The sequence below is a fragment of the Heloderma suspectum genome, chromosome 3, assembly GCF_057233095.1.
Source record: "Heloderma suspectum isolate Gila_16-S chromosome 3, 16-S_ref, whole genome shotgun sequence".
NCBI classification, from domain to species: Eukaryota; Metazoa; Chordata; class Lepidosauria; order Squamata; family Helodermatidae; genus Heloderma; species Heloderma suspectum.
The window spans coordinates 124,179,833-124,206,081 of record NC_139460.1 but is presented as its reverse complement, the minus strand read 5'-3'; the positions used below and the strand labels follow the sequence as shown (position 1 = coordinate 124,206,081).

Below are 26,249 nucleotides of genomic sequence, written 5' to 3'. Positions count from 1 at the left end.
CCTTCTCCAGTGGACCAAATTTTGTCAGAACTCTCTGCCATGACCTGTCCGTCTTGGGTGGCCCTGCACGGCATAGCTTATGGCTTCACTGAGTTACGCAAGCCCCTTCGCCACAACAAGGCAGTGATCCATGAAGGGGCTTGCATGGGCCAGTATAAATCACCAGCTAAGTACTGCCTTCATCTTTCACATTTTTTGTTGAACATGGGGCAGTTGGATCCCATGTACTATCCCTGCTTTTGACCTCCATGAATTTAGCTTATCATGTTCATATATCAAGGCACTAGATTGAGAACGCTGGAAAACCACATAGGATCTTTAGACATGTTTAGCTGAAGACTTAGATGTCGAAAGTGGGGATGGTGTGTGGAATTCTATTACTCCTCCTTATTCCCTTCCTCCCTGCATTCAGTATAGCATGTGAAAAGTGTTCATCCTTTAATATCTATATATCTACCAACATAAATTTTATGGCTCCTGTTTGTAAAAATTATCATCAGATGTAAAGCTGAAAATCACCACAAGCTGGAACTGTAACCCCCAGTCCTAAATAGATGAGATGTTCCTTCCTCTGCCTAGGGACATAAATCTTATGAGCCGCCTGCCTTATTTTCTTCTCTAGGGTGTGTGGGCATGTGCACGCGCATGCATGTAGGAATGATATATACCCTTTCAGAGTGTGAAATACCGTTTAATATTGATATGGACTACTTCAGTTGTAGTCTACTGTATTTGTGACTTCTATAGGTTCAAACATTTTATTGGCCAGAATGGCAACTCGCCGAGCAAAGCCGGATGGACAGTATCATTTAAAGCCAGAAGAAGTAGATGATTTTATCAGAAGCCAGCTAATTATCCATCTTCCAGGTAGGTTTTTGTTAATATACTCCCCCTAGTTTTATAAGGGCTTCATCAAAATTGCCTCAGTTCCCTTCCCAAGACTCTACTGTGTGGAACTCTACCTTGTGAAAGTGATTTTATTTATTTATTAGATTTATTAGCCGCCCATCTGGCCGGCCACCCGGCCACTCTAGGTGGCGTACAGTATAAATAACAGCACAAAATACAACGAATTTACATAATCACCTGAACAAAGCAACATTGCTCTTAAAAACCCTAACCACCCCAAATGCCCGCCTGAACAGCCAGGTTTTCAAATTTGGCCTTAGTAATTGCTGCGGTTATTTTCTTTATGATTAAGGTGAGGGAGAAATGCACACAATGCTCTCCAAAATGAAAATACATTTTTGTGTTTGAAGTCTACAGCTGGGAAATATTCACTTAGAAAGTATTGGTACAGCGTTTAAATCCAGTGTGTAATATTGTAAATACCATTTAAATCCAGTGTATAATATAGATAACTGGGAGGCATGTTATGATATAGCAAATCTGATAGCAATTTTTTGGCATTTCACATTTCATTCAGAGACTTATCTACTACTGTACAGAAACATTAAATATTACAGGATCTAAAATAATTCTGAAGTCTTCCTAAAGTACAACAATATTACAATCGACCACAAGGACTAAATACCTAAACATTACTAGATTCCTTTTGGTATAAGCTGATTATTTTGCTTTTTTTACATTTTATAAAAGAGAAATAGCTCAAAATGGAAGTGCCTTAGTCCCAGGACACAAGATCTGTGGCTATCTAATGTGCTAGAAGGCATCAAGTTACTATTTTTCTTGACAGGAGTTGGTAGGACAATGGAATCTAAGTTGTCAGCCTTGGGAATAAAAACTTGTGGAGATCTACAGTATGTCATGATGTCAACACTTCAGAAAGAATTTGGTCCTAAAACAGGACAAATGCTCTATAGATTCTGCCGTGGTTTGGATGATAGGCCTGTTCAAAGACAGAAGAAGAGAAAATCTGTTTCAGCTGAGATCAACTATGGTATAAGATTTACCCAGGTAAAAGAGATCCTAACTTCTCTACAGTTATAATTGTCTCAAAAAACCTTATTCATAAGATTACTCTGTTCTTGTTTTTAATTCTTGTCCTCTGTTAATGCTAGAATGTGTGATCTTGTATATGGGATATGTTGGATAAACTTTACTTGAATTTAAGTACTGTATAGCAGTGGCTTTCCATACTGTATTCATGAGAACCCTGGCATTCTTTGGGAGCTCATTGGAGGCTTCGTAATGAGAAGATCAGTAGCTCAGTCCTATGCATGTCTACTCAGAAGTAGTGATGTGGGTTTTACAGAAAATTTTGAATTGGAAAATTTTCCGGAAAATGTTCCAATTTGCTTTGGAAAATTTTCAGTTTGCACTGGAATTTTTTTGGATGTCCTAGAGAGTGATGTAATGTAGTCTGTTTATTGTACTTGTATTCAATAAAAAGAAAAGCTAAAAAAAAGAAGTACCCCATATTATTTTTTTGTCCCAATACAGCACAGATATTTGATCTGACATATTTGATGACGAAAATTAAAGCAAACTTAACGTGATTTAAATGTTATAGTATGTAGATTTTTTATTGGAACATTTGTAAAAATTTAAAGATAACAGCATGTACTTCCCTTACACTGGGTGGGTTTCCATGTCATGCAAACGCATCCTACAAGTAAGCCACAGTGATGTAAATTCAGTCTTATTTAACCTCAGAACCTACACCAAATGGGTAACCCCATTGGGTAACCAAGCTAATCTCAACAGACAAACTTCACTACAGAAAAATTGTAAAATTGTACACTGGAGAGCCAGTGTAGTGTAGTGGTGAGAGTGACGGACTGGGAGCCGGGAGATCCGGGTTCTAGTCCCCACTTGGCCATGGAAGCTCACTGGGTGACTTTGGGCCAGTCACAGACTCTCAGCCCAACCTACCTCACAGGGTTGTTGTTGTGAGGATACAACGGTGAGGAGGAGGAGAATGTAAGCCGCCTTGAGTTCCTTGCGAGAGGGAGAAAGGCGGGGTATAAATGCAATAAATAAATAAATAAATACAGAAAAATTGTGAATTTAAATCTATTTAAGGCTTTATTTCAGGAAACTACAAAATATAAAGAAAGTGTGGCATGGTAATTATATGAGCATTAGAAACTTTCTGTATAATTACAGGGAAAGAGAGTGCAACAAAAATAGAAGATTAATTAAAAGAATTGCAATTGTCACCAGTTGTCACTTGTTCTCAGGGCTACAGCTTCCCCTGCTCAACTAGCGTCGAGTAAGGACATTCTCTTATCAGCAGGTGTACACCACGAGATGTCAAAACAGTACTTTTCCTCTTCTCAGTAGGCATCTGAGCATGCTCAGTTCTTCTGTTCATCTCACTTAGACACTGTGCCAGCACATCATGGCCTTGAACAAGCTCTGTGAAGCCACTAGTAAAGACAGCTGCATTATTGTTCCTTTCTTCAAAGACAGCCCTGCAAAATCTTAAGAGTCTCAGTTAGTGAAATAATATCAATTAGCATAGAATCAAACTTCAAGGTCTTCTCGCCCAAGGTTCAAGAGTCTGGAATATAAAACTGGTTACGAGTCTGGGATCTTTTAGGGGATCTTGTAGATCCCCCGAAAACCCTCACTGAGGTCATTCAGCCATTGCAGACCAAATTAGCCATCTTTACTTTTTGTTAACCCTTTTAGTACCAGATTAACAGGTGGATTGTTCTCGGAACAACCCATGGTACTCCCAACAGACAATCAGGCTTGCCATGGGTTGTTCTCCCCCTCAGTCCTCCAGCTGGCTCCGTCACATATCCCAGGGGAGTTTGTGGCAAACCCCAGCTTGTCCCCACCTCCCCACTCTGATTCCTTCCCTTTTTTGTTCCCTGGCTTGCTTTATTTGTTGCCTCAAAAATGCACAATTGGGGTCGCTCTGATTGCTACCCCTTTTTGTTCACAGCCTTTTTTCCGGTGCTTTAAAAATGCACAATTGGGGTCGCACTTTTTTAAAATAATTTTTTTGTTGGTCTGGTGCGCTAGAGTGCACTTAGGGCTGTCTGATATGTGGAGTAAATTGCCTGGTCAATTTGCTTGTTTCAGCTGTCAAAGGGAGAGGCAAAGTGGAGTAGGTAACATACAAGGAAACTAAGAAGACAAGGTCACATGTTGGCTAATTTGCATATAGTTGCGAAGGATTGGGGGAGAAATAATACTAAGGAAAAGGAGGGACCTGGTGCTGCAATTAAGAAGCACTGAGAATGGGGCGGTGGGGGGGAGTAAGCCAAAGGAGTAAGTGCACCAAAAGAGGAGGGGACAATATCTCCCTCTTGGTAATGTGATCCTCTCGATGTTAAGTGTTGGACTGACTCTTCTCAGTGTCCTCCTCCTTTTCAGTGCTTCCCCAACTCTCCAGCTACTCCAGAAAGGAGAGATATTAACTCCTTCCCACTTTTTGCAGCTCCTTTTCGGAGCACTTACTGCTGTGGTTCCTGTGGCTGCCTGACAGGTTTTTTAAAAACTTAGAAATGTAGTTAATGGTTGGGAAGTAAATGGAGGGGAAATTTGCATACCTGCATGGACTGCTCTGTTACTGCAGGTATGCAAATTTCCCTTCCATTTACTTACAAGCCCTTAAATTTGTGCAAATTTTGTCTGAACTTCCCAGCCATTACATTTGTGTACATTTCCCTTCTATTGATCTCAGTGAGACTTAGTCCTAGGTGAGTGCGTATAGGATTGCTGAGTAGTAGTGGGAAAGTTTCCTTGAAAGATGGTTTACTCGCTTCTGCTGATCCTCCCTGTAGTATATAGCTGTAGAAGAATGTTCAAGGTATACTCTTAATCCAAGCAGGGCCATGGCCACATCCACCAGAAATCACTGCCCCCCTGTGAAAATGTAAGTGTATACTGTGCAACACGCTAGTGTTTCTCAGCAGACAAGTTGATACAGAAAGGGTGCCCTGAAGGTAGAAAGCATGAAAATTATTGGTGTGTACAATTGCCAAACTGACCCAATGCAAATTATTTTTACACGGTTTTAAAAAGTAATAATATAGTTTATAAATACTGTGGATGAATTCTGTCAATATTATATCAGTATTAATATTGAAAAGACAAAGCACAATAAGGTGTGTGTCATATTAAAATTGAAAAAGCGACAGTTGGTGAAATCAACATACAAAAGTAGTATAATTTTTGACTGGTCAGAAAACCATTGAGCTGGGTAGTCTCTGGTTCAAATCTCACTTCAGTCTGAGGCTCCCTAATGAGTTTGTGACTGCCTTTTTAGTTTGAACTTCCCACCTGCCATGTGGGTATAATATTGTTATACCATACAAGGTTGTTGTAAGGATTTTTCAGTTGGTGTATGTGAAGTGCTTTGAATACTCAAAAATCATTGTATAAATGCTAAATATGTTTTTGGGAAGAAACAAGAAGTAATTATTAGGCGGAAATAGTTTGTAGGGGAAAATGGAATCTCTAGGAGCTGTGTGAATTAGAAATTTTATTGTTCCTCCACCTTATCTATATACAACCCATTTTATCTATTTCTAGCCAAAAGAAGCAGAAGCTTTCCTTTTGAGTCTTTCAGAAGAGATTCAGTGTAGATTGGAAGCTGCTGGTATGAAAGGAAAACGCCTAACACTCAAAATCATGGTCAGAAAAGCTGGTGCCCCAGTAGAACCTGCAAAATTTGGAGGCCATGGAATCTGTGACAATATTGCCAGGTAAATTCTTTGTTAAATAAATTTGCCAATAATTGTAGACATACACTCAGGGCCAGAAATATTGGAACAAGGATAACTGTTTTGGCAGTTGGCCTCTGTACACCACCACATTGAAGTTGAAAGGAAACACACCCAGATGGGAGCAAAGTCAGGTCTTTCAGCTGTAATTCAAGGGGTGTGACAGAAGTGGGGCACTACCCATTCACACACCCATCGTTGGGGGCTCATAAGTAATGGAACGAATGGCTGACAAGCAGCTGCATCGCCAGGTGTGGCCTGTTTCCGAGGTACCCCATGACCAATCAAGCAGATAAAAGGCCTGAAGGTGGTTCTGAGTGTTACATTTGCATTTGGTAGCTGTTCACTGGAACTCCCAACATGAGGTCCAAAGAGGTGTCCATGCGAGTGAAGGAGGCCATCATTAGGCTGAGGAAACAACGTAAACCCATCAGCGAGATAGCCAAAACAGTGGGAGTGGCCAACACTGTTTGGAACATCCCGAAAAAGAAGGAATTAACTGGCAAGCTCAGCAACAGCAAAAGGCCTGGAAGACAACTAAAGTGGATGACTGCAGAATTCTGCTCATGGTGAAGAGGAATCCTTTCACAACATCTAGCCAGGTCAAAAACGCTCTTGCGGAGGTAGGCATGTCATTGTCAACATCTACAGTCAAGAGACGGCTTTATGAATGTAAATACAGAGGCTTCACAACAAGGTGCAAACCACTCGTAACACTCCAGAACAGACAGGCCAGATTAGCCTTTGCCAGCAAACACCTAAAAAGCCTGCCCAGTTTTGGAATAAGATTCTTTGGACTGATGAAACCAAGATTAACTTGTACCAGAATGATGGGAAGAGAAAAGTATGGAGAAGGAAAGGAACAGCTCATGATCCAAAGCATACCACATCATCTGTCAAACATGGTGGAGGCAGTGTTATGGCATGGGCATGTATGGCTGCCAATGGAACCGGGTCACTGGTGTTTATTGATGGCCTGACTGCTGATAAAAGCAGCAGGATGAATTCTGAAGTGAATAAGGCTATACTTTCTGCTCAGATTCAGCCGAATGCTGCCAAACTGTTAGGACGCCGCTTCATATTGCAAATGGATAATGACCCAAAACATACAGCAAAAGCTACCCAAGAGTTTCTGAAGGCAAAGAAGTGGGATGTTCTTCATCAGATGTTGGCCAAGTCAGTCCCCTGATCTCAACCCAATAGAGCATGCTTTTCACTTACTGAAGACCAGACTGAAGGCAGAAAGATCCACAAACAAGCAGCAGCTGAAGGCAGCTGCAGTAAAGGCCTGGCAAAGCATCTCAAGGGAGAAAACTCAGCATTTGGGCATGTCCATGGGTTCCAGACTTCAGGCAGTCATTGACTGCAAAGGATTTTCATCCAGGTATTAAAGGCGATCCTTAAGTTTGAAATGATGTTGGTTTGTTCCATTACTTATGAGCCACCAAGGATGGGTGTGTGCGTATGCCACTGGCTGTACTTCCTGAATGGTTAGTGCCCCACTTCTGTCACACCCCTTGAATTACAGCTGAAAGTCCTGACTTCACTTCCATCTGGGTGTGCTTCCTTTCAGCTTCAATGTGGTGGTACAGAGGCCAACTGCCAAAACAGTTATCCTTGTTCCAATATTTCTGGCCCTGACTGGATGTTTGAAAAATAATGAGAACTTGGACATGATCTTAATTGCTCAGTATCATGTACTGGATTTTGTTTAGCAGGTGTCCTCCTTGTGTGTTATATGTCTTAATAGTAATTGAGAAACTAATAGTACTTGAGCTATGTATAGCAGCCTACTGGGACTCAATAAAATTCCTGGATTTGGTTGCATAAAATGCAGAATTGTCAAGCCAGCCATAATTCATTGCTGGTAGATCGTGAATTCCTGAGGCAGCAGACAGGACAATTAAAACCAAACAAAACAAGGAAACAAATTTTTGTCTCTTCATTGGCAAGCACAGTGGCTTTAATTCAAACAACCTGTGTGGAAGTTTATTTATTAACATTTATATGCCACCTTATGTGCTAAAAAGCCATCAAGGCAGTGTAAAGTGTTTTAAAACAATAAAAACAGTAATGTTAAAACATTAAACTGCAAATTTTAAAAGGCTAAATTGAAACAAAACTACATATTCACAGCCTTTGTAAAAGGCCAAGAGAGTGGATGCCAATCTTAGTTTTTGAGAGAGTGCATTCCAAAGTTTGGCGGCTACACAGAAGAAAGCCCTTCTACTTGTGCCCAACAAAAGGCACTCCAGGTAATGGTGCCCCCCAGAGAGTCTCTCCTGCGGATCTTAATACCCAGGCAAGTTCTTAGCAAGACAGGTGGTCCCCTAGATAGCCAGGCCCTAAGCTATTTAGGGCTTTCAGGGTTAAAACAAAGACCTTGAATTGCACCTAGAAAACAATTGGCAGCCAGTGCAGGGCAGGTGTAATATGGTCCCAATACCACGTACGGTTAGCACATTTTGCAATTGAAGCTTCCAGACACTCTGCAGGAATAACCCCATGTAGAACAAATTGCAAAAATCTACATGTGATGTAACCAAAGCATGGGTAACTGTTGCCAAGTCAGACCAATTCAGGAAGGGTCACAGCTGGCACACCAAATGTAAATATGCAAACACGTTCCTTGCCGCCGCCACCTGAAGATCCATGGACCGCATAGGATCAAGGAGCACTCCCAAGCTACAGACCTCATTCTTCAGAGGGATCATATTACACCATCAAGTTATGCCTTTTTTTGTATTTCAAAATATGTCAGTTTATTTTGAGGGAGAAATAAATAGCTTCTAGATTAGGTGTGGGCAGTTTTGGTGGGTCGGGGGCCTGCACTGCCCCCCCCGCAACTCACTGTGGGCTGCATGGTTCCCCTGCTGCCACCCAAAATGACCACACTGCCACTGGAAGTGGCTGTGTAGACAAATTCCCAGTGATTTTTCTTGGAAACAAGGCATGGGCTAGCTGTGCACCCTGCTTCCTAGTAGAATTGCTGGGAATCTGGTGGCGTGGTAGCAGTTGCAGCAGCAGGGGCTGCAAAAAAGTGGAGGGGGCACATGTGCCCTGTGGGATGCATGTTGCCTACCTCTTTTCTATGTGAATTAAACTGACAGTGACCATGTTCACATGGAACATTAGGTGAGGACTCTGGTGGATTTTGGCTTACTATGAACAGGCTGCATGCTGGTGTGCACAGCTTATTCACCCCCTCTTGGTTCATCCCACTAGCTGCTGTGGATGATCCAAAGTGAGAGAGAAATAGGTAGGGGGAATGAGTTGGCTGGTGGGGTGAGGAGAAAAAGCATTTGCCTCCTGTGAAATAGATTTCCGTTGGTGCTGAAAAGTGTGGATTCAAAGGAGTTATTTAGTGTGTGGAGACTTGGACACCACCTCTGCCTTGTACTCAGTCTTTGGAGCAGGTTACTTGTACTCTGTGACTAGCCACACTTCCTCTGGCAGCCCTTTTGTGGTGGCGCCCATGACAGCTTCTCAAATTGCCAAATATGCCCACAGGCCCAAAAAGGTTGCCTACTCCTGTATTAGCATAAGTGTCTAAACAAACCAGAAATGGTTTGTTCAGTATGTTGGCCAGACTGTAGATCCTGGCTTGTTGCACCCTTTACAAGCCATGTTTCATAAGCCAAATAAAACCCTGGTTTATGATTCTAACTTGTAATGGAAGGAACAAGTCAGGATCTCAGATTCCAACAACATGCTAAATAAACAATTTCTGGTTTATTTAGCTGCTTGTGCTAGCAGGAAGAGGCAAATAGTTGTGAATGGGCTGTATGCACCAGCATGCAGCTTCTTCATGATAAGTCAGGATTCCCCAGAATCTTGCCTTTCTGTTTTGTGCGAATGTGGCCAGTAAGACAGGGATAAAAATCTAACACTTGCTTAAAGAAGACAGCTTTCTATAAAACACTGCAGGAAACAAGACTTACGTAAAACAAACATCTCTCCCTTTGCAATAAAAAGGAATAAAGATGTTGTAGGAATGCAGGAGACTAAAGCTTAGAAAAAAATTATAATTCTTTCCAAAAGGCTGAAGACTACTTCACTTTGCCTGGATTCGGAAACTTGGATTCACTATTTTTGCTCTGCCAAGGCCTAAACTAATTGCAACAAAGCTTGAATATTTATTTATTTATTAACTGGATTTATATACTGCTTCTCATTTGAAACAAATCCCATAGTGGTTTGCAAAAGAATAAAAGCAAACAAAAACAAAACAAAAAAGACCACAGGTATACAACAGTATCATAAAGGTGGTACAAAGATAACTCATGGCTGGGGCAAAGCCAAAGCAAACAGATATGTTTTTAATAAACGCCTAAAACACACAAGCATTGAAACCTGACATACCTCAGAAAGGAGATCATTCCACAGGGTAGGTGCCACTGCAGAGAATTCCTGTCTCTGTGTTGTTGCCAAACAGAAATCTGGAATATTGTGTGTCTGTGTATCAGGGGTGTTTTGGTGCTGAATTTTGGCAGTAAATCACTGTGGTGTTTTTTCTTTTTCACACCATGACCAGCTAGATTCCTACAGGCAGCCCACAAGCAGGACATGAAGGCAGTGGCCCTCTCCTGCTGTTTCTGGGCAACAATGTTCAAAGGCATTCTACCTTTGAACCTGGAAGTAGCATATAGCCGACATGACTAGCAGCCATTGAGCAAGATCTTGATGCATTTTTAAATGTGTATTCTTTACAGGACTGTGACTCTCAACCATGCAACAGATAGCGCCAAAGTAATTGGGAAAGAAATGTTGAATATGTTTCACACAATGAAATTGAATATCTCTGATATGAGGGGGGTAAGTTTTTTCATCACTGGAAGTTTAAAGCTCTTTTGTGTTTTTCTCTTCTACAAAAGTATCTACTGCTTTGTTAAGTTCTGAATTGCCATTACGGTTTTCAGTACAGGTAGACTAGCAAAATTACAAATCAGCATCACTAAAAGCAAATCTGGTAAGTGCTTTCATTTGTATAAAATGACTTCAAATAGTTGAGAGACTAGAGGCCCAGTGATGGTGCAGAGATTTTATTTTAAAATGGGGACAAGACAGCTCTCAAGTAAGATCTCAGAACACTCCTTCCGGAAAATGGCCTTTATTTTAAATTGGCCAACATCTCCATTTTTAGACTTGGTTGATCTTTCCATGCTCCTCTTGGTCACCATAGACATGAAGAGTTCCATTTATGCTGTTTACTTGTTATATTAGAATTTAAATACTCTCCTATATTAGAAATGTTTAAAAGATAATGTTGAGTTAAATTTTGTTTACCTTCAGAATTATGTTCTCTTGAACATTTTTTCCATTTAGAAATAAGATTTTCTAATCGTAGAAAATTTTTGTTGTTGTTTTAGGTTGGAATTCAAGTACAGCAGTTAGTTCCAGTAAGTAAAACAACTTCAGCCTTTTCCTCTAGCTCATCATTACAGTCTGGATTCTTGCCTGGTGGATCTAATTCCATTATCGATCTTCTGCAAGTTCCAAAAACTATAAAGAATTCAGAAGAAGAACGCAAGGAAGGTCAGTAAAGTAAATACCAGTTGTGTTTCCTTTTCTAATAGGTACTTCTAGCCAATATAGTATGTCTGTGAAGTTTTTACAAATTCTTCTCAGAAAACATTTTCTTTATCACTGACTATTTTGCATTGCATTATTCGCTTTAAATTTTTCAATAGAAGATAGTAAAACAGAGTAGTCAAGCTATTTTCATAGTGTAAGTATGGTATTTCGGAATTATTAGTTTTGTCTTTTCTGCGTTGATAGTATTTGTGGCTGCTGTGGATGTCGAAATATCGTCCACATCAAAAGCATGTACAGGATTACCATCTGAGACATCTAATGTCAATCATGCCACCAGCAAATCTGAGTCTGCAGTCAATTTGAATGGTTTGCACCCACCTATCAATATAAAATCAAGACTTAATTTAAGTATTGAGGTACCATCACCTTCCCAGGTACAATTTCCTTTCTGGTATGAACAATGCAAAGAGAGGTCTGAGGGTTGTTTTCTTTTTCCGTTTTCTTGCGTAATACAAAGGATTTGACCAATAAGATTTATGGGCTTTTTGTCTCTTCCCTCCCTTACTTTCCCTGAGTCTTTGGAATAGCTCACATGACAAATGTAAATGTTTTATTATGTTTAATCAGTAATGTTGGCAGGGTAAACTAAAGGATAAAGATTTTTTTAAGAGAAACTTAATGACTGGGTTTTACTTTTATGTTTATGGTCTCATAACATTTTGGCGGATTAGGAAATATTTTGCACGGGGACTGTCAGCACCTTCCATTTTCCCTTTTTGGTGCCTGAATGCAGTACAGAAGTCTCGAATTCATAGTTTCTGTTTTGTCCAAATTGAGAAACTATGGTTACAAGCTTTGGAACAAGCCAGATCCTAATCCAGCTTCAAGCCATGTTTTAGGATCCTGGCTTGTTCCGAAACTGATAACCATAGCTTCCTAATTTGGATGAAATGAGAAGCCATGGTTAGAGACTTCCTGCTTTAATCACAGCTTGCATGGGCAGAAGCTTTTTCTTATCTCATCTTTTAATGTGACTGTCGTTTGAATTGTTATATACATTGGGATATACAGACATAGAAGCATGCAGCTGTGCTGTCTGCCTTCCCCACCCCATTCTTCCCATGGCAGCCCCTCCAGCTCCTTGAAAATTGTACACAGGTCAGGGAACCAGGCTGAATGGGTGCAGGTGGGAGAGATGGGAGATCTCTGAACATTGGGCAGAGACATTTCCCTAAGTTGGGCCCCTTCTGTCCACAGAAGGCAGATCCTGGATCCAATCCTGATGTATATATTGTATAGGTATATAGATATTGAATCTAAGTTAATTCAGCTTTTTTCCAGGTGTGGAAACTATGTTGTAGAAATGATAAAACATTAGTTAAAATAAATAAAACCATAATTAAGGGTGCAGTCCTATGACTCCTAGTCAGTGGCTAGATGGCCATAGGATACGTCAGTTCCTGGGAACCAACCTCAGAGCCCACGCTCCAAGGTCGGTTCCCTGAGAACCAACCTCCACCCCCTCCCGTGCTGCCTCGTAGGCAGCACAGATTGGCTCCGCGCTCATAAGAGGAACACAGGGTGGCGAAAACAGGGCGTTCCTGGGGGCAGGGAACGCAGACTTGCTGGTGCGATGCTTCCTATGCATTGTCTGGTGTCCGCCCCCCTGCTCTGCCTTCCTGTAGCTAGACAGCCAAAGTCAGCTGTCTAGCCGCAAATGCAGGGTGGCTGAAATGCAAAGATCCCCTCTACACTGCTCCTGTCCTGCATTGGATAGGTGGTCGCCTCCAAGTTCGGAGGTGACCACCTATCCCAATAGGATTGTGCCTTTAAGAATGTTTCCTTTAGATGATAAAAGCCTGTGAGAGAGAAAGAGTGACGTACCAAACTTAGGTTATTGGTGGATGAATTTGCAGGTGTTAATAGCCTCTGTGTGGATTTCTGCCATGAAAATGCACTTTTCAGTCACTCACATGTAGGCCTTAATATTTAAACTGCCCTTGAGTTATATCAACACAACATTGCATAGGATGTGGCATACCTAGCTATACCAGCATTGTAGCAACAAATTCAAATATTTATGATTCAGGCATAAAAAAAGTGGTACAAGAGAAGAAACAGCCTCTTCTAATTATGTTTTCTTCATTTTGTACCTGTCTTATTTAGCAACCAAACAATAAAATATATTCTTGGTGGCAAGCATGTGTGTTTAAAAAGATGTTAGGTTTTTTGTTTCTTCTTTAACTGTAATATACTTTTAAAATGTTGTTCATAGCTGGATCAGTCTGTTTTGGAAGCACTCCCTTCTGATCTTCGAGAACAGATAGAACAAATGTATTCTCTTCAACAATCAGAGATATGCGGTAGTAGCAAGAAGGAGACTGTAAATGGATACAACTCTAGCTTTCCATCACAGCCAGTTGGAGCTGTTCTCTTGCAAATACCAGATCTCAAAGAATCAAGCAACGACACAGGAATTAATGTAATAGCACTGCCAGCATTTTCACAGGTGAATGACAATAAAATAGCGTTTGCTTAATTACATACTAATAGACCTTTGCATAAAGTAGTAATTAATTCTGTCAAGAATTTACTATAGTAAAAAAGTTAGATTTCTAGTTTCTCATTCCTTTGAAGGTATTTGTAGTCTACAAACAGCATAAGGCATCTGTACTTTAAACAACAAATAATCTTGTGGCACCTTAAAGACTAACAAATCTATTCTGGCATAAGCTTGAATGGACACTCTCTACTTCATCAGACGTTAACCTCAAACGCATCATGCATCTGATGAAGTGAACAGTGGCCATGAAAGCGTATGCCAGAATATATTTGCTAGTCTTCAAGGTGCCTCAAGGGTATTTGTTGCTTTTGCTATAACAAACTGAAGTATAATTTCCAGAGGGGTAGCCATGTTAAACAGATATCCAGTTAAAAACACAAGAGTATAAATCCATTACTTACGCTTGAGAGAAAAGTCAGAAATGCAAACATCAATGTTGCACACCAGTGGTGTAATTGGATGTTTCATTACTTAGGTGGACCCTGAAGTTTTTGCTGCACTACCTTCAGAGTTGCAGGAAGAGCTTAGACAGGCATATGATCAAAGGCAAAAACATTTAGAGACTATTTTCCAGCAAACAAGTACGACTGGTAAGTCTGTGGCTGCAGTTCTGTCAAATAACTGGGTGATTTAACAGTCTTTTCAGTAACTGTGTTGTCTTTTGAGGAGTTTTAATGGAACTAACTCTGTCAGAGTCATCTCCTTAGTCATAAAGTACTAGACAATTCTTACTGTTACTCCTTTTCCTCACAGTATCAAAGAATCATTTGCTGAGCTTGAAGCCAGTTGCAAAACATAAGAAAAAAAGTAGGAAAAAACCCCAAGGCAGCCCAGTAAAAAAGAATCATAGTCCTTTGAAAAACAAGCTCTTTGGAAGCCCTACAAAAAGTATGGTTATTTCTGTTGGAAGCCCACAGAAATTAATGGATGACTTCTTGAAACAGGAAGGAGGGACCACTGACAACTCACAGGTAACTTTATCACAAGCGAATCCAGCCTTCAAATATTTTAAAACACATTTATTTAGTTTTCTTGTTTGTCATGGTGTTTTAGTGCCTGGAGTGCTTTCCTAGAGTTTGCAGTTGGACAGATATGGAAGAAGTACCGTTTGTATATTTTGTTTCTGAATAGGTGGAATTAGTGCAAACCACTGCAAATACTTCCAGCCCATCCATTTCACAGCCATTATTGTCTGCCACTACTAGGCCTCGAGCCCCTAATCTAGCTGGAGCTGTTGAGTTCAATGATGTAAAAGCCTTACTCAAGGAATGGATTACAACCATATCAGGTAATCTTGCAGTTCCACTACTTTTTTAAAGAAAGGGTTTAGCTGCATTGTGTTTGCAAGTAAACGTTATCAAAAATAATCATTTTAAAATTCAGACTGAACGGCTTTGTGTCTCTATTAGATGTTAGCAGTTGCAGTTTAACAGAAGGTATTGCATTCTAGGGACCCGTTTTTTCCCTTTTGAATTGAATGTATTTCCATCCTTGTATTAGGAAAAGGAGGGCCATGTTTTAGAAATATTATGCTCAGCTTGATTCTTGAGTGGAAAGTTTTGGTGGAAAGGCCGGTTATAAACTTAATAAACGAATAAATTATATTCATAATTAGCATTAATCTACCATGTGTTGACATTATCTCTTCTGTAATGTTCAGGAGACTAAAAGCATATGATAGATATGCCTTGGACAATCGTGTCTCCTAGCTGCATGATTTCAAATTGCACGGTGTTCAAAGATTTTAGAAAAGAGATGGTTACTACTTGTGTGAAGCATCACAGTGGGTAGTCTGGATTTTGGCTTGGGTATGGTACTAAGATTGCACCTGCAGTCCTGAGCAACAGTCCTAACCCATAGATCAATAGGGGACATTGCATCTTGGTGATAATATCAGCCTTAGATGTTAGTATCCAATCTTAGTCCTATGTAGACTAACTGCAGTGCCATTCATTTCAGTGGTCTACTCTACGTAGGACTAACATTGGATACTACCCAGTAGTTCGCGGAGTATATTAGATCCCAAAGCCATGTCACCAGCATCTCATGATTAACATCTAAGGCTGATATTATCACCAAGATGCAATGTCCCCTATTGATCTATTGGTGAGGACTGCAGCTCAGGACTGCAGGTGCAATCTTAGTCCCATACCCAAGCCAAAATCCAGACTGACCATTGTGTAAATATAAAGTTTGTCTGGGGTTGGAGGGAGATCTCACTCACTCTTCTCTAGCAAGGGAAGGATGGAGACTTGGCTGGGGAATCTATTTTCAGCAGCAGTTTGCAAATGTAAAGCTGTTTGGCACTCTACCCTTTCTGAATGTGGCATTTGAATAATCCTGTATATTCATATGGTTTCACAGATCCTATGGAGGAAGATATCCTACAAGTTGTGAAGTATTGTACTGATCTGATAGAAGAGAAAGATTTAGAAAAGTTGGATCTGGTCATAAAATATATGAAAAGGTAGCTTAATTTTGGGTCTTAATTCACACTTTTGGTATAAAAAATCTCTATGCCACTGAAAAGGCAATTTTGGAAGTCATTCTCTAAATCTTTTTTCACACAATGGGATGGATCCAGATATAGTCATACTTGGAGCAGACCTGTTGAAATCTATGGGACTTTATTCATGACTAACGTAAGTCTGACTAATTTCATTGGGTCTGCTCCAAGTATGACAGTATCTGGCAACAACCCAATGAACATGCAGAATCCACACATCTTCTCTGAAAGTAGCATTTTGGTTTGTAGTTATAGAATATTTTAGCTCTCAAACTGCCATGGTAGATAGAGGTGCTCACCTGAACACCAGCAATGTCCTGCCCTTTGTGAACCTTCGGCCTTAGGTTTCTTGAGTTATAAACTGACAAATGCTTCTGACCCCAATTCAGAAAAAATCCCATTTGAACCTAGCTGTAACTGACTAGTATTTACATTTTAGTATCTTATCCCTTAAATACATTGTTTTAAATCTTGCATGGAAAATTTGGCCCTGTGTGCAAACTTGTATCAAGGATATGATTCAGCCACTGTACCTGTTGCTGTCTCACATCCTGTAGAGAAATCATTACTTTTTAAAAAAACAAGAAATTAATAATTTCCAAAGCTGTAACTGCCTGCTCAACATCCCACCATGGAAAATTATAAAAATGTGTTGCAATAAGGGTTAGTTACTTGTTTCTAAAAGTAGATGCTTTTCTTCCCTACAGGTTAATGCAGCAGTCTGTGGAATCAGTTTGGAACATGGCATTTGACTTCATTCTTGACAATGTTCAAGTGGTTTTGCAACAAACTTATGGAAGCACATTAAAAGTTATCTGAACTGATCTTGTAGAAAAGGGTGTGGTGAGAGCCTGGAGCTCTCTGGTAGCTGTGCCATAAGTGCTTGTGAGGTATTTGCAAAGTGCATGATAGTAAAACTAAGTTTTTATAAGTTGAAATTTTTTTTAAAGAAGAAAGTGTTTTGTACATTTCCTTTCAAGAAAGTGCCAAAATTTGTCAGTATTGCATGTAAATAACTGTGTTCAAATTCTTTTATTGTAGTATAGAATCTATTTACAAAATGTTTGTTTATAAAGGTTTTCTGGATTTTTACAGTGAAGTGTTTACAGTTGTTTAATAAAGAACTGTATGTAATTTGTACAGATTCTGTTGTTTCAGTACTCCACTTCTAAACTCTTTGCTAAATGCTATAGTTTTGATAAGTTGTGCAAATGTTAATGATTGTGATAAAGCTATAGTTTTTAATATTTGTATTGTTAAACACTTGTATTCCCACTCTATCCATCCAAGCTTACAAAGACAGTATGCAATGGCAAACATCTCTTCAAAGGGGTGGGCTGAAATGATCCAATTTTTAAAATACTCTAGGCTTGCCAAAATACGCATCCGAACAGTACTGGCAATACTATGCAGACACTGCATGTGGTTGGGCTAGCCTGGGGCTATAAATGTTGCATCTGTTCTTGCTGTGGACTAAGAGTAGCACGCTCTGTTTCATAGCTTTATGCAAGCGCAGATAAGTGTTTGTACTGGGAGCAAAATTCAATATCCTGACAATTGTACCTTCCTTCTATTTAAAGATCGCAGTGAAATTGTTGAAGTCTGGGGGTGAGAGAGAAGAGGATTAGCATTTCCAATGGAGTAGGGCATTTAGTGCATTGCCCTTGCATATTGTCCTGTGACTAAGAATTAGAGGGAAGGGGAACAAGTGGGAAGTTCTTTCCTTCCCTTATCTAGCACTAGCGTGAGTGGCTTCATGCTCTCCTAGCAATTGCAGAAAGGGACCTAGCACCTGACCCTCAAAGTTTAGAGTCCTCAGATCCTAATAAAACCCTCTTCCTGAACATTTAGCTTCAAAATATACAGCATGCTAGACTTGGGGGGTGACAAAACTGTGAAAGTCGTTTAGGGCTTAGGCAGGCCAGTTCCTCTGCCCTCAACATTTCATGCTTCCTGGTGGTCAATGAGCATGCACTGTCCTTGTTGAGCTAGTTTGGCTTACAAATTAATATTTTGCTGCATACCTAGGAAATGCAAGTATGCAGAAAGCCCTTTGCGGATGGCCACATTTCACTCTACTACTACCGAAGCATGGGTCTATTAGTGCTATTAGTATATATGATACATTTTCTGAACTTGCATTAATGACATGAAGTACATTTCTAACAACTTTCTAACAAATTTCTAACAACCAATTAACATCTGGGATGGACTTCAGTGACAGCAGCTATTCTAGTGATTAGAAATGGCAAGATAGTTTTATAATTAGAGTTCCTGCAAACTTCCAGGAGCGCACTTCAGACACTACACTGTTCAGGAGAGAACACTTATGTGAGTGGTTATTTACAAGGGTCAGCCAGGTGCAGTAATCTCACTTGCTGTCATACAACCTGCAGAAAGTCAGCTTTTCTTGCTATAGAAACAGCTGTGACATTGCTACTTATGGAATGGTAGTAGTGGCTGTTGAGGAAGGTACCACCCAGTGCCTGGTGGCACTGTTGCCAAGGGCACAGCCATGCTGCAGTGCTGTGTATGTTGGGAGTCATAGCACTGGTATTTGTGTCTCTGTGGGTGATCTACCTTTAACTGTGCTTGACATTGTGTTGCTGGCTCTGTACAGGATCCTACCTAGCTTGCATCACCCTTAATATGTTAGCCACATAGTCAGAGCATGGGCTTGTGCTGTTCACTGTCACACTGCTTGCACATCAATTCCAGCTTTACTATGCAAGATAGATTTCATCAGCCATATAGCACAGATCAAGTTGCTGCTGTGCCCCATTTGAAGCTTGTGCACAGGTAATTCTTGAAATGTTTGTATCCCACCTTTCAACAGCAAAGTGTACTCAATGCGACTATGTGAACTGTTAGGCTCAGACACTCATAACTAAACATTGACAGTTAAACATGCGCATGCTGTGCTGCCTTTATTAGGAATGAAATTAACAGGATAATATCCATTTCCTTTATTTTCAGCTCAGCATTAATGATTACAGTTTGTCAAATTTCATGAACTGTACAAGCAATAAAAGGCAGCCAGCTATGCTTTACATCATTGTTTCACAAAGCAATACAGATGCCCAATTACCTAATTTTTCTGTTTTAAATTTCTAGAGGCACAAAGCAGAAGAATGTTGAAAAATCAATAGGGAAAGAGGTATGCATAAATAAACGTTTCTTACATCAACATAAGTCCAAGAATCACAAAGACTGCAGGGGGGGTTGGTTAATCAAAGACTGCAGTATTGATCTTACTAGTATAAAAGTGAAAGCTGAGTTTGTAATAAAAAAATTATTTCTATTTTGGGGATGTGAGTTGGGAAGGGCAAACTTTAAAACAGTAGCCAGTATAAACGGAAGGACCATGGGGAAGGTGCACAGGCACATTGGAACCACAGGGATATGTAAATTGACCACTGTCAAACCAGTGTAAGTTACTTGGTTTCTCATGGAAAACATCATCCACATTTTTCCCCAGATGTTAATTAAATCCAACAGCATATTTATTATAAGCTGTTGGTGATTTTTGTAATAGGAATTGTGGGTTTATGCTAGCCATTGCCCATTGCTTAACAGAACTCAGATGATTTCAAATACTTTCTTTAGCTCCACAATAAGCTGCCAGTCAGACTTCTGCATTTCATCTCTGAACCAGTCCTTCAAGGCATCAATGGACTGACGACTAATCTGTAGACAGAACACAAAGATACATTAACACAAAATACTTACGTGATCAACTTCACTGCCCATCCAGCTCCTCGGCTGTAAGGACTTGTTTTTACTTACCTACCACAAAGCTGTGCCCTTCAGCTTTTAATTAAAAACTAGCAAACAAATTGAACAAGAAATGATGTTAAATATATTAAATATGAGGATTTGAGCAAACCAATTTTAGTTCTTTCAAGATATGCCCAATCCTTCAAAAATAGATAGGGTGCTCCAACAAAAAGGCAGGCTGCAATTCTATACCTTTACTTCTGAGTAGACATGCATAGGATTGCACTAAGTACTTAAGTCTCATTGACTTCAGTAGGGAAGGAACAGAAAAGTATGTGCTCAACTCTTCATAGAAATTAGGCTGAAACCTGCTTAAATTTGGCTGGATCAGTCCTCCAATCTTTTTCTTCCACTGCAAAAAGCCGGCTAAATACAAGCTGTTAGCTTCAGTATAACTTGTTTAGTCATTGACCTGGTTCACATGATGAAAACAAGCTATGGTGACTTATGAGCTGCAAGGCGCACTATTTGCATAATCACACCCTGCCACAGCTTATCATGTCGTCCAAACCCAGGTGGCATGGCTTGTTCAAGGATTAAAGAACCCTCAGATAACCCTACAGCAGCCCACTGGTTTAAGCCATGGTGGCTTGTTTTGATTGCATTAACCAACCAAGTGAGTATTGCAGTGTAAAAAGAAACACAGGCAAACCCAGACTTTAGTGAGGAACTAATGTGTCATGGGGTCATGGGTGACTTCCTCAGAGGAACAAATAAATGGACACGTTTCAGTAGAATGCCAAAGCCCTCTAGACTCTGCACAGCAACAGGTTTGTTTGTTTTTTGCAGTTGCTCCATGTGTGTTACTCTATGGAGAAGTGATGTAAGAACCAACCACGTTGTATGACTAGTGTATGTGAAAAACATGATTAGTGATCTGCCATTACTATTTATGAAATACAAATCTCAATCATAAAATGATTTTTATTACATTATTTTTATCCTACATTTTGGTCTAATTTTTAAAAGACTAATAGCTGTCTTGTAGATTGAGTCTAAAACAATCTGTAAAACAACTAATAGTTTAAAAATCTATAGTAATAAAACCCAAGAAATAGGTGAGCCTAACAAGAAACTGATAACCACTTAGATTCAGTAGCAAGAAACAACCAATAGGAACAGCAAACCAAGAAAACGGCAAGAGAGGTTCTTGGGTTCCTTCCAAGAGGAAAAAAGGCGGGATATAAAGGCAAGCAATAAATAAATGAGACTCTCTGAAAAATCACTGACTTTACCTAGTGTGTGAAGATCGGGGTGGGGTGGGGTGGGGGAGGTTACAGAGCGTATCTGCCTCAGAAGAGACTGCCACAGCTGTACCAGATCGCCCACCACTATATTCCTACTGATGGGGAGTTGCAAAGCAGGGACTCCGAGGAAGATCTTAAAACTATGTGCAACTTCATATGAGAGAAAGTAGCCCAAAGGTATTCTGGACTTGAGACTGCTTACACCATTAAAAATCAAAAGCAGAAGTTTGGGACCAAATGAAATTGTTCAAAATTTGGCATATATCGCCCGCAGCCTGCCTCAGCCAATCTAGTGGCATTCATGAGCAGGACTGGGTTCAAGAGCATGCCCAAGTGGTGAATCTGAGTCTTCAGAGTGAGTGTAACGCTATTCCAAAACAGGTTGAACACCTACCACAGATTTATGCAATCAAAAAAAGGAAAGCAAAAGCACTTACTTTGCTGACAAGCATATCTGTTGCTTCAAAATGTCGCCCAAACATTTTAGGTGCCTCACCAGGAATAGGTTCTATTTTCACACAGACTTCTTGGCCTTTTTTTGCAACATCCACTTGTTTGTGATTTATTTCAATACTTGTAACTATTCCAATATCAATGAACTGTAACAAACAGAATTTATAGCGTACATCGCTTTTATTAACATCTAATTTGCAGAAGCCAATGAGGATTTGAGCAGGCAAAGTAAAGAAATTGTTTAGAATTTCAAACAGCAACACTCCCAATTTAAGACCTTAAAAACCAATATGGCAACCTTGTATTAAGCTACCTGTTGTGGATTGTGAATAGAATAATACAGTGGAGGATCTCACACTCGATTATCATATTATGTCCAGCAGCATGGGAGCCACAGCAATTCTACTCCTTTCCACCCTGCCAAGTAACACAAGGCAGCCAGGAACATGCTGAAGCAGCCTACACTGAGGCTCCTCCCACACCAGTATTAATCCAGTTTCTTGAGGACAGAGGTTGGCATGATCTATCGTATAGACTCTTCCCAGGTTTCTTGAGTCACCTGGTGGCATGGGAAAGAGCAACACTGCTACAGCTACCAGGCTGTAGGCCTATACATTCTGCTGTTGCTGCATCTATACCTTAATGCAAATTCATGAACAGAGCTTAGAAGTTGTCCAAGGTTACTACAGCTATTGGTATATTTTAAGACATACTGGCACATAAATATTTTCTCCCAGTTTTGTGGAAAATGAGTTAATTTATAGAACACATTCTAAAACTTTTACTAAAAACTTTTGACTTACAATAGTCAAGTTTTAGATTATCAGTATCTCTAAATCTTCATAAGACAGGGTTTGGCGTTTCAGAGCTCCACCATTAATCATGCATTATCAGAAAATATACCTCTGTCAAATTTAGGACTCAAAGTTACAAAGCTAAATTAGATCCAGGAACAAGTCCTATATTCTGCTGTCACACAGAAGTCATGATTCATCATATAACCCAAGCTTTTAATCTAGTCTTGATACACAGACTACTATTTGTTTTCATTACTGTTAACACCAGAAGTTAACACACACAACAGTTCCTCTATCGCTATTCCCCAAAGCTATCCTGTCCTTAAGAGGGTGAGTGGATCTGGCCAGTACACAGCCTGACATTTGTTAAGACTCTTGTTAAAGAAATAGAAATACTCACATTTTTACTAGGTACACACATGGGAGTTCCTTGTTTTACTTGACCTGCTTCCACAAGGACTCCCATTACTATGGGATCTCGAGAATTAAAAATAAACTGAGGAAGTATTTTCATCTTACAAGGGAATACTGCTATGTGCCTAAGGGGGGAAAAGGAATTGTTTAACATGGGATCTGAAAATCACTTGTGAACATGCATGTTCAAATACCTATTTTATTTTAGCTGTGCCCAAGTTCAAGTAGACTAATAGGAACGCTTGCCCATGATTTTGTCTCCAATTTAACAGTTTCCATTGAAAACCTAGAACTGCCAATATTTTGTTAAGATAAACTATGGATGGATTCAGACAACCATTTACCAAGCAATAACTTTCCATGATGCACATGTAGTCATTTAGTAAATTGCTCGTATTATTCTACCCATACTTTGTCACATCTAGCACGCACAAGGTGCAGAATTCTCCTTACACTTGGCAGGATACCTAACTATCCCCTGATAACTTAGTTTAGTCAGCTGTACGTGTTACCTATAATATTCTGCCAAGTGGTAAGGAGAATTTGACCATGCATTGTGGCAAATACTTTCCTACAAACCACCCCACTATACAAACCAGTCATTAGTTCTAAGTTCATTTTGGCAGCTTCCCTGATCCAACAAAGGAGATGCATACACACAAGTAGGCTTGCATGTGTATACTACTTGCTGGATTAGGAAGCAAGCAGGCATAAATTGAAGTGCATTAAAATATGCATAGGAATGCACATCTGAATAACACCCATCTACGCTCTATTGCTTTCAGTGGGATGTGCCTCCTTGTTCTGGCACAATTAACTGTGTTTAAATGTTCAACTACAGCTGAACTGGGGTAAGTGGAGTAACAACAGTCTTACAAGAATGTGGCATTTTGGTACTAGTGTAAGTTACAACACCACAACAAAATCTCATTTTGAATTAATGAATCCTGACCAACGGAAAAATATCTGTCACAGCTCCATCACGTGATAAGCCAGGGTATAATCTGAATTATGAGGAGCAAGTGAACAACTATGGCAAAGATCAAAACAGCAATTCACATTGCTAGAGATGGTAAATAAAGACTCGATTGCCAAAAGTGTTTTCAAAGTGTCTTCTTCAGTATTTGTATATAATGAATAGTAAAGTTAAGTGTTCCAAATACAAATGAGGAGCTTCAGGTTTGTGTTCATCAACTTGTATGTTCTTTAAAATGGAAGGTGTATTTCAATCACTTTTGCATGGGAACCATGTTAAAGATCTTTTACTCTCTTGAATCTCTTATGTTTGGATACATAGACCCATACAAGGCTTTATATTTGCCCTGAGACAAAACATATTTTCTCATGTGGTGAGAGATATAGTTATGTTCTGAGATCACTTGGGGAGTGGGGATATTTTTTTAACATTACTGTTCCTTGTATCTAAGCCACTGAAGATGACCACAAGGTTGCAGTGCATTTGGCGATCAACGCAGCTTAAACAACAGGTCATGGGTTATTTGAGGGTTGTTTTCCCCTCAGACAAGCCATGCCACCTGGGCTCAGATAACACGAAAGCAGCGCCTGGGTAGGCAATTAGACAGAAGATGCCCAGCACACACCACGGCTTAAATAAGCCACCATGGCTTGTTTAAGCTGCAGTGATTGAGTGAACCAGGTCTTCATCTACCATTTCTGTCTTTTGTGTGAATTGTTAGATTATTTTGAAAGAGCAGACTTCCTGAATATGCTATAGGCTAACAACCTGAAGATCTTATTTTTACATTTATTAATATTTTAGCACTGCTCAATTTAATTAAAAGTCAGACACAGACATAGCATTTAAACATTTTTTACTCTGACTTTTAATATGTATTTCTTTTTTGTGGTTAGGAATTGTTTTTCTTTTCATGTATTACAAACCCCAGCAGCTTCATGCATGCATTCAAGTAAACTGACTTTTCCCAAAGGTAGCCCTGAAAAGGCATTTTAAAATTCCTGTCCATCTTAGATACAAGCAAATCCTTTTCGTGATTTTTGCACGTATTTTGTAACATCAAGAATACTACTTACTTGAATTCTTCTTGCTTCTGTTTTTTGTAGTCTTGCCTGTATTTTGTGAAGGCATCAAATAAGTGATAGATAATTTCTGCACTAAAGATTCTAACTCCTAAACTATCAGCCATTTCCTGGGCTTCTCGTTCAATCCTCACATCAAATGCCAAGATTACTGCATACCTAGAAGATAAAAATAAAGTTAAAGAGATGTATGCATACTTGTAGTATATGAGAACTATGGAGAAAACCAAACAAACCCAGTTATACAAAAATAACAGTAACAAACAATAATAGTAACATATTTTTTAAAAGGTACTTACTGAGGATCATGCTCCAACATAACCGATGCCTTCATAACATCTTTTTTATGAACAGGGCCTATATTAATTCCAGCATACTGTCAGGAGAGAGGAAGGACAATCAGCCTGTGGCATTTTTTGTTTTTATTTCACCAATATACTACAACCTGGGGTATAACAATTTATGTCAATCAAGTTGAAAACTGGGTACTTACTGGCACTTCTGATGTTTTCAGAAATTCAAGTAATGCCTCCAAAGAACCCAGAGTAGATGCCTGGACATAAACACCCTTTTCTTCTAACTTTATGGCATTCAGTGTTTGCTTCAATTCATGTATTAATTCATCCTTTTAATATAAAACAAAAGGGATTTTAGAGATTCTGCTTAGCTTAGTCTGCCCAGGTTCAGAATTTTTCTGAACATTCAGTAGAATTCCAGTACCTCCATCAGCACAATGTATGGTGGGGCTGGAGCCAGATTTAGGTGTGAGCAACTGGGCTGATGGCGGTGGAGGTCCCCACCCTCTCCTCCCCACAGTAGTAGCCCCTCCAGCCCTATGAAAATGCTATCCACAAAGTCAGGAGACCCTGCTGAATGGGGTAAGCTGTGGTGTGATGGGGGTACCCAAAAATCAAGGCACCCTCCATGACAAGCCTTTCTGTCAACAGAAGGCAGCTTCTGGATCCAACTCAGTGTACCTATGAACAGTTTATACGTTAGACACAACTTACAGTTTCATATCTGTGAGTCACAGTGCTGAAAGCTCAAACCATGAAGCTGTGAAGCAACATTGTTAGCAATATGGCTAACTCTACCACATCACTTTGTAAAAGGTTTAGAAGGAAACACTGCATGTCAAATTCTAAGCTACCACTCTCAAAGCTCTTCTACCCCTGTAGCAAACAGTTTATTGCCAACACTCATCACTATGGCCAAGTGAAGAAACAGACAAAAGCAAATGAGGAACTAAATGAAACT

The 26,249-nt window shown here is 39.8% G+C and overlaps 2 protein-coding genes across 7 annotated transcripts in view; one reads left to right on the top strand and one right to left on the bottom strand.

Moving 5' to 3' along the window:
* The window catches only part of REV1 (REV1 DNA directed polymerase), a 66,223-nt gene extending 48,835 nt beyond the window's left edge, over positions 1 to 17,388 (top strand). For all 6 annotated transcript variants that reach the window (XM_084844405.1, XM_084844400.1, XM_084844404.1 and 3 more), the window contains exons 12-23: positions 748 to 867; positions 1,697 to 1,917; positions 5,452 to 5,624; positions 10,355 to 10,457; positions 11,012 to 11,177; positions 11,421 to 11,611; positions 13,453 to 13,686; positions 14,216 to 14,330; positions 14,494 to 14,711; positions 14,872 to 15,028; positions 16,105 to 16,207; positions 16,954 to 17,388. In XM_084844405.1, coding sequence (XP_084700531.1) covers positions 748 to 867; positions 1,697 to 1,917; positions 5,452 to 5,624; positions 10,355 to 10,457; positions 11,012 to 11,177; positions 11,421 to 11,611; positions 13,453 to 13,686; positions 14,216 to 14,330; positions 14,494 to 14,711; positions 14,872 to 15,028; positions 16,105 to 16,207; positions 16,954 to 17,065 — 1,913 coding nt within the window. In that variant the 3' untranslated portion in view covers positions 17,066 to 17,388. The remainder of the gene's footprint in view (positions 1 to 747; positions 868 to 1,696; positions 1,918 to 5,451; positions 5,625 to 10,354; positions 10,458 to 11,011; positions 11,178 to 11,420; positions 11,612 to 13,452; positions 13,687 to 14,215; positions 14,331 to 14,493; positions 14,712 to 14,871; positions 15,029 to 16,104; positions 16,208 to 16,953) is intronic.
* Positions 17,251 to 26,249, bottom strand: part of EIF5B (eukaryotic translation initiation factor 5B) — a 36,398-nt gene continuing 27,399 nt past the window's right edge. Inside the window, exons 19-24 of the mRNA XM_084844406.1 lie at positions 25,486 to 25,617; positions 25,292 to 25,368; positions 24,987 to 25,151; positions 22,921 to 23,059; positions 21,708 to 21,869; positions 17,251 to 19,933 (exon numbers count right to left, since the gene is read on the bottom strand). Of these exons, the coding sequence (XP_084700532.1) occupies positions 19,826 to 19,933; positions 21,708 to 21,869; positions 22,921 to 23,059; positions 24,987 to 25,151; positions 25,292 to 25,368; positions 25,486 to 25,617 (783 nt within the window). The 3' untranslated portion in view covers positions 17,251 to 19,825. The remainder of the gene's footprint in view (positions 19,934 to 21,707; positions 21,870 to 22,920; positions 23,060 to 24,986; positions 25,152 to 25,291; positions 25,369 to 25,485; positions 25,618 to 26,249) is intronic.